General features: G+C 40.1%; 1 protein-coding gene across 1 annotated transcript; it reads right to left on the bottom strand.

Annotated features, from left to right (window-relative positions):
* On the bottom strand, positions 1-6,907 carry LOC140860376 (ABC transporter B family member 19). Its single transcript, XM_073263370.1, has 10 exons — positions 6,295-6,907; positions 6,136-6,190; positions 5,559-5,734; positions 4,931-5,131; positions 4,603-4,862; positions 4,216-4,532; positions 3,914-4,137; positions 2,978-3,797; positions 2,653-2,894; positions 1-1,631 (listed from the first exon to the last, which is right to left on the bottom strand). Exons 1-10 carry the CDS (start codon positions 6,538-6,540, stop codon positions 423-425), a joined length of 3,750 nt encoding a protein of 1,249 aa, XP_073119471.1. The 5' UTR covers positions 6,541-6,907; the 3' UTR covers positions 1-422.
* Positions 6,908-7,849: the final 942 nt, after the last annotated feature.

Raw genomic sequence — 7,849 nt, forward strand, 5'->3', positions numbered from 1 at the left:
GCACATTCGAATAATTTGATGTAGGCCTCAAAAGGAATAAGAAAGTAGCTGTTTTCAAGGAATTTGGACATCATATCCCACACTTACAAGAAAGTACCCTCAGACAAGAAAAAAAAAAGTCTCTCAAAGCTGGAAAGATACAGGCATGCTCACATGCCTTTCAAGTGTTAGAAAGAAAAACAAAAGATTGAAAAAAAAAGAGATTAATAAAATCTCCCTACAACACAAGTTGATGCATCAAAATTATTTATAATTTTAGAACATAATCCTCCGATTATAATGGAATTGTCGTGTTGCAAAGCATTCTTCAGAACCCACTTATCTACAACTGTAACCATCGTACAAAAGAAGCAAGTAATAAAAACAATGGTTAATCGACCCATACTTGTTTTTATCAAACATTTTTTTTTCTTTTTCCAGTTTCATATTCGATGGTTCTGTAGTTGAAGGAGTCTCGAATACGCGCCGTCGGGTCGACTGATTAGGTCGCTATGGCTGCCTTGCTCTACGATTCGTCCATCTTGAATGACACCAATGCTGTCGACCCCGCGTATTGTAGATAACCGATGGGCGACGAGAACGGTGGTTCGTCCTCTCATAAGCCTTTCGAGGGCTTCTTGTAGCACACACTCGGACTCTGCGTCGAGGGCACTCGTGGCTTCGTCCAGCAGAAGTATAGACGGGTTTTTAAGAACGGCCCGTGCTATCGCAATGCGTTGTTTCTGTCCTCCAGACAGCTGTACACCTCGTTCGCCGACCGGAGTTTTGTAACCTTCAGGCAATCCACTGACAAAAGTGTGCACGTTCGCGGCTCGCGCTGCTTCGATCACTTCGGCCTCGGTTGCTCCTTCTCTTCCGTAAGCTATGTTCTCCAGAATGCTTGACGCGAAAAGTGCTGGTTCTTGCTGCACCAAACCGATTTTGAGACGAAGGGACTTCAAGTTTAGTCTCCTGATATCTTTTCCATCGATCATAACTTTCCCAGACATGGGGTCGTAAAATCGCTCTATCAATGCGATTACAGAACTCTTCCCGGACCCGCTTGCACCAACAAGTGCCTGGCTCTGCCCGGCTCGGATTCTTAGGCTGAAGTCCTTGAAAATGATCACATCCGGCCGAGACGGATAAGCAAAGTCGACATGACGCAGCTCAATCTCACCGCGAATGGACTCAACCATCTCTGCTTCAGAATCATCCGGATCTATCCTTGTGGGGCGATCAAGAATCGAGAAAACGGAACCAACAGCCTCTCCACCTCTTATTATTTCGGGAGCAAGGCTCACGGTTTCAGCGACGGAATTGGCCGTGATGACCAATACTACGAACACCTTAATGACCTTAGAAAACGTAGAGACTCCTTTGCTAACAAGGTGTGCGCCATACCATAAGATTAAAGCTTCGGATGCATAGAGGGCAAGCTGAGAGAGGCCGAATAGAAAACCCGAGCACTGGCTGCGACGTAGGCTCTGACGTTGAGGGACACGTAGTTGATAGCAAAACAAAGATAGGATTTTTTCTTGGGCGTTGAATGCCGCGACTGTCCTAATGTTGCTTACTCCTTCACCGGCGATCATACTAGTTTTCGCGTGCGCCGTAGCGGTGTCACCAGCAAACCCTTTGAGAGACAGTTGCTGCAACATTCAATAGTAGCAGAACCCATACAAGATCGTTAAAAAAGAATCAAAAGATCTTTTAATTAATTATGACATGAGACTCTCAATAACGACGATGTCCGTAAACAGTTAATCGCAGGCGAGTTTCGAGTTCATCTTTGAAGAAAATTATAATAGCATTTCAACCTATCAACCTACCCCTGGTAGAACATATTTATCTCCCCTTCCTCAAATCCTCAACCTCTAACTCAATGTTTTTATTAATATCATTATTTACTATATATTGAATTTACACTTGTTTATACAAGATTTAAGTTAGATAAACTCTAAAACCAGCTTCATTTCGTTTACACCTCTAGATAAAGGTACCAATAGTAAATTTAATAAAACACATGCAACTCAAAGATTTGAGATCCATAAATCTGGAATCAAGAAAGTCCACTGACTCCTCCAGGTATCACTCCAATAAAAAAATCACATTTTTCAGTGTCATCGAAGTTGATGATCAATAATAGAATCTTACATACTTTTCCTCAGGCCCTACTGTACTACATTAATGCTTTTGTTTATTTAATGTTTGGTTTCACATTGTGTGAGTTTCAAAGAGTCATGTAGACGAGGTGAAGAAGCACATGCAGGGCACTATGACGTAATTACACCCCTTGTCTTCTAGTGCCAAGAAAACAGTGAAATTGGATTCCAATATTCAAACATATTCAGTAATAAATTTATCTTCTCAATATACTGGCCCCTCATAAATTTAATTCAAGTGAACCAATTTCATGGGCATTCTTTTACACCGGGCTTATTTAGCATTTTTTGCGGAAATATCGTCTGACATGTGAAAAACTTCTCATTTTTAGACGACCTCTTCTCAAATTTGGGATCTTGATGTTAGATATGCTACAAGTCATCGACCCGCAAACACTATTAATGACCGCAGAACTTGTATTCTTGAAAAAAATCTTAATTGGGTTGGCCCCTACTTGAATGCAAATGCCTAAACAAGTGTAGTCGGTGGATGGACTGAAAGGTTTACCTGAGCAAAATTTGCAAGCACTAGAAGAGGAAATGTGGCAAGTATTAGCAGTGAGACCCTCCATTCGACTATGAAGGCAACGATGAAAGAAGTGAGAAGAGAAGTCATGTTCTGTAGTATCACTGATATCCTCTCAGCGATGGCGGATTTTACATCAGCCGCGTCGGTTGCTAAACGGGCTGCAAGAAGGCTCGAATTGTTCTCCTCCTCGTCGAACCAGCCAACTTCATTCCTCAAGATCGCTGAAATAAATAAAGAAAATTAATATTTCATAACTTGATGGAATTTTAATCAAGGCAAAATGCTGTATAAAGATCCCTTTTACCGGCAAGCATCATCCGCCTCACTCGGGTGGTAAGGTTCTCTCCCATGATACTGAAGAAGTAGTGCTGAATTAGATATGCAACAACGGCATAAAGGCCTGCTCCAATATAGATGAAAACATACTCCTTTGTCTTTCGTTCCATGACCGCTGGATTTCTGTAGTAGAACACCTCAATCATATTACTCATTACTATGGCGAACGTAGGACCGATGAACCCAGAAAGAACTGATCCTACTGCACCCATGATTGAGTAAGGCCACTCGGGAGCATTTAGCTTAAGTAGTCGGCAGAAATACCCAGCTGGAGCTGGACTTTTCCTTTCGGTTTCAGCGTTTGATATCATCTCTATACGACCATCGGCGCCTGTGCTGTAGGAGTAGCTCAAATTTCTTAAACTCCCTGAACGAAGGCTGAGAGATTTTGTTGACAACGAATGGCTCAGCCGAGATGAGCGTGTTCGACGAGTTGATGGGTTTGAAAAATCTCTATTTCCTACCATTTCTTGAAATCGAATCAAGGAAGCATAGGCCCCAGCTTTGGCAATGAGTTCTTCATGTGTTCCGGTTTCGACAACTTGCCCTTGCTGTAAAACTGCGATAGAGTCAACATTTCTTATTGTCGAGAGTCTATGGGCGATGACTACCGTAGTTCTCCCCACCATCAGACGATCCAAAGCCTCCTGAACTATGCTTTCTGAGCCTGCATCTAGCGCACTAGTCGCTTCATCAAGCAGGAGAATCTTTGGGTCCTTCAGCATAGCTCTTGCAATAGCTATTCTTTGTTTCTGGCCACCGGAGAGTTGAACACCACGTTCTCCAACCTAAATTTATACAGAACAAGTTTATTTATCTAAGCTGATGATGCAACTCAAATATTGAACCGTGCAGCAGCTCAAGTAGAATGAAATTTACTCGCACAATTGCTTATGAAATCAACCTGAGTATTGTATCCGTTTGGGAGCAGTGTGATAAAGCTGTGAGCATTAGCAGCCGAGGCAGCGGCTTCCACTTCTACCATGGTCGCGTCGGGTTTTCCATAGAAAATGTTTTCAAGAATTGTGGTGGCAAAGAGCGCTGGTTCTTGGTTCACCAAACCAATTTGATTCCGCAGCCACCTCAGCTGCAGCGTCTTGATGTCTTCACCATCTAGCAGAATCGCTCCTACATAGACAAGGTACGATTAGTTCAAAACTTCTCCACGTATTCGATCTCGAAAAAGTAAGTTAGTTAATTAGTTACCCTGATTCGGATCATAGAATCTTTCTATCAAGGAAACTACAGTGCTTTTCCCCGAACCACTACCGCCAACTACTGCCATGGTCTTCCCAGCGGGAAAGAAAATTGAGAAATCTTTGAAAATTAGGACATCGGGTCTAGACGGATAGCTAAAAGTTACATTATTAAACTCAATGTTTCCATTAACATCTGTCAAACATTTCGCATCCGCCGCGTCTGGAACTATGGTCGGCTTTTGCCTCATTATCTCCATCAACTTGTATCCAGCAGCTTTACCTTTACTGAACGCCCCCAGATTAGAAAAGGACTGGCCCAAACTCCTGTTCAGATCAAATACATAAGAACCCTCGATTCGCAAGAACGTGAAAAGCTAGCATTATCAAATCTTACATGCCACCAACAATGGCGGAGAAAATAGCAGTGAACGCCTTGCCACCATCCGTCTGCCCGTTTCGAATAAAAACACCGGCGTACCAGAAAACAAGAGCCCACGACATGCACGCTATACCGTATGTACATCCTAATCCCAGCCCTTTCGCCATTCCAGCCTTGTAGCCCAACTTCAGCGTATTTTGTATCATATCCGAATACGAACTCAAGGCCTTCGTCTCACCAACATAAGAATAAACCGTCCTAACTTGCGCAATCGACTGCACATGCGTTAAGTTAGCAAAGCAGCTGCGATGCCAAAAGCTTAATAACTAGTGGAAGCATTTACCTGCTCGGCGATTATACCAGCACTTGCGTAGGATTCGCGACTCTTGGAGGTGAGTCCCGTGAGGGTATAAGCATATAAACCTCCGGCAAAGGCGATTCCAGGAATCACAGCCACACTGAGCAGAGCTAGCCTCCATGAACACACAAAACCAACCACCAATCCCGCCAAAAATGTTGACAGATAATGAATGAAATTACCCACCTGATATCCCAAAGCACAAAAACCAACAAATTCAGCAACATATATATACACGAATGAAACGGAAAAAATCGAAGTAAACGGTAAACCGACGTCCATTGTCCTACAATCAGAAACCCGAAGATGGTGGCGCAATTTAACAAAGTTGTGCTAACGTGCGCGGGTAATTAAGAATGGAGAATTTTGGAAACGGGCCCGCATTAATGGCACCAACTAACTGCCCCGTCCAATGAATGATCCAATTTTCCTTCTTTAGTGCAACACTTGTCTACTACTAGATTACACCGTTATCCATCAGAAAACACACTCCTTTGTTATTACACTCTGTTCTCTCACTTTCTTGTTTTTTAATACCAAAAAAACAGCACGAAAGTTAACTTTTTTTTTTTTTTTTATACTGTGAAATGGAGTCGAAATCATGAAACAAGACCTTCTCGCTAATGGCATCTTGGACAAGGAGTGTATCTGTGGAGACACTAAATACAATGTCCCCTGTTCTTGCGTCTGTGTCGAAGAATCCCACATCTTGTTTCAACACCGCTTCCAAGTATTTCTTCCTCAATGCGCCCACTTGTCTTTCCCCGGAGTACATCCAGCAAGCAATTTCTGTGTTTTTTTTTTTAAAATATAAAAATATGCGCCACAAACAAGACGTTAAATTTTAACTCCCAGAAAAAAGAAAAAAAAAAAGTAAAGGGCTAAGATTTAATTTCAAAGCAAAAGTGATAGGGATGTGTGATTAGATATTAGAAAAATGGGGAAACATTTAAAGAAATCGACAGGTGAAGAGGAAAACGACAGAGACACGGTCCACGGACCACGTGCGACTGATTCTAAGTGAACTGTCTTAAAACACTGTGAACCAAAAGAAAACATTAAAAATTAGTTTCCGTGATCTACCAAATATTAAATTTAGAACAATTATCAAAACACCCAACAAACAAAAAAAAAATCCCAAGAATCGGAGTAAACTCAGCTGAAAAACAAGCACAGATCACAAATCCCACCTCCATAGGATGAAATGCACACGATCAATCCAAGGTAGACGAAGTACAGAGCATACTGCATTAAATTAAGAAAATCAACAGTCAGATCTGGATTAATACTACGCAATCCAAAACATTTTTACTCTGAGACCCCATGAAACGATTCGAAAAAGGCCAAACCTTGGAAACCTCGTGAGTCATCTTGGGCAAATCCATTTGGTTTTTGCCAAAACCATTGACCATCTCCCCAAACAGCAGAAAGAAAACAGGCATCGAAGACCCGTGAATAATGGCCCCGACGCTGCCAGAGATCATCAGAAGGTAATCATACTTATCAGCAAATGAAAACAGCTGGTAAAATGGCAGGCTCTGCTCCTTCTTCTTCTCCGACTCCGGCATTGCTTTCCCCTCCGCAGCCTCCGCCATTTTCAAGAAAACACAGAGCACTCAAATTTGAAAAAATGAAGGAAAAAAGCAGCAAGCTTGGAAACACCCTCGAAGAATCAACCTCAAAAAAGGTAGAAAAATCACTTCTTGGCTATGAGTAACATGTGAAAGGGGGATCCCTACAACATAGTACTCCTCCCTCGAGTACTTGTAGTTGTAGCTCTGTCTGCGTACATGTTTTTGTAAGCAATGGGTAGTGAGTTTGACGATTCAATGGCCTTATATTATTAATAAAGCCCAGCTTGAGATAGAGGAAGAGACCAGAGAGAGAGAGAGTGTATGTGTGTGTGTGTGAGAGAGAAAGACAGAGAGTGTGTGTGGAAGAAGGCTAGTAGTGTGTGTTTGACGAGTAAGGTACTTTATATAGAACGAAGGGAGCCTTAAAAGTTTTGTATGGCTTACACGAGGTGAGATAACTAATTCTGGTAATTGTTTTTGAAAAATTTTATTTTTCAGATTTATAAGAGCATTCTGATTTCGTAAATTTATAATTTGATATACTAAATCAATTAAGTTTTATATGTAATTTGTTACTTAATATAATCATATGTGTCAGTGTGCGATTCAAATTTCATACATAGATTGTGGGGGAAGAAAATGGACAAAGTTATGTTATTTGATTTTGTTTTTATCAAATTCAAAAAATAAGGTACAAAATTCTAGACATATAAGAAGATAAATCAGTTTAAAATTTTAGGATATGCACTTGTTTTTTTTATCGGATGTATGAAAAATACAAAAATATCATTATATTAAGTTATCCGAAATTATTGAGTTATCATTTTATCTCAATATAAATCAAACATTTATAGGTATACTTTTTAATAAGCCCACAGACCCTAGATGATATCTTTGGTGAAGCTTTTTTCTGGCTTGTGTTCCCTTTAAAAAAAAAAAAAAACATATAGCATCACTATTTTAAATTTTTTATTAATATTTGTTAAGAAAAAAGTGCGTGAGTAATTTAACCCTTTTTTTTAATTTATATCGCATATAAAGCTTTTAGAAATAATTTTTATCTCTTCTTTTCTAAAAAAAGTTATTTCATAATTCAAATACATAGTTTTTCCATTGTTTTATACCTACAAAGTAGATATGTTACTGGTACATAATTAGCCGAAAGAAGACGATTGGCTGTCCTATTTACTTTTCCATATTTTGTCTTCTAGCATATGGATAATGCTCAAATCATGCATCTAACGATTCGTATTTTTATATATAGACGTAATTAATTATATATTGTTGACTTGACAAATCATAGAACATTAGATTTATCATTGAGGTATTA

This window comes from Henckelia pumila, chromosome 4 (assembly GCF_033568475.1).
Source record: "Henckelia pumila isolate YLH828 chromosome 4, ASM3356847v2, whole genome shotgun sequence".
Lineage (NCBI taxonomy): Eukaryota > Viridiplantae > Streptophyta > Magnoliopsida > Lamiales > Gesneriaceae > Henckelia > Henckelia pumila.

Excerpts from the sequence above, each read along its gene's own strand:
- LOC140860376 (XM_073263370.1), bottom strand. The coding sequence starts at position 6,540 with ATGGCGGAGGCTGCGGAGGGGAAAGCAATGCCGGAGTCGGAGAAGAAG. Across the intron at positions 4,533-4,602 it reads TCCGCCATTGTTGGTGGCAT|GAGTTTGGGCCAGTCCTTTT; the intron begins GTAAGATTTGAT and ends TGATCTGAACAG. Across the intron at positions 1,632-2,652 it reads TGCTTGCAAATTTTGCTCAG|CAACTGTCTCTCAAAGGGTT; the intron begins GTAAACCTTTCA and ends TGAATGTTGCAG.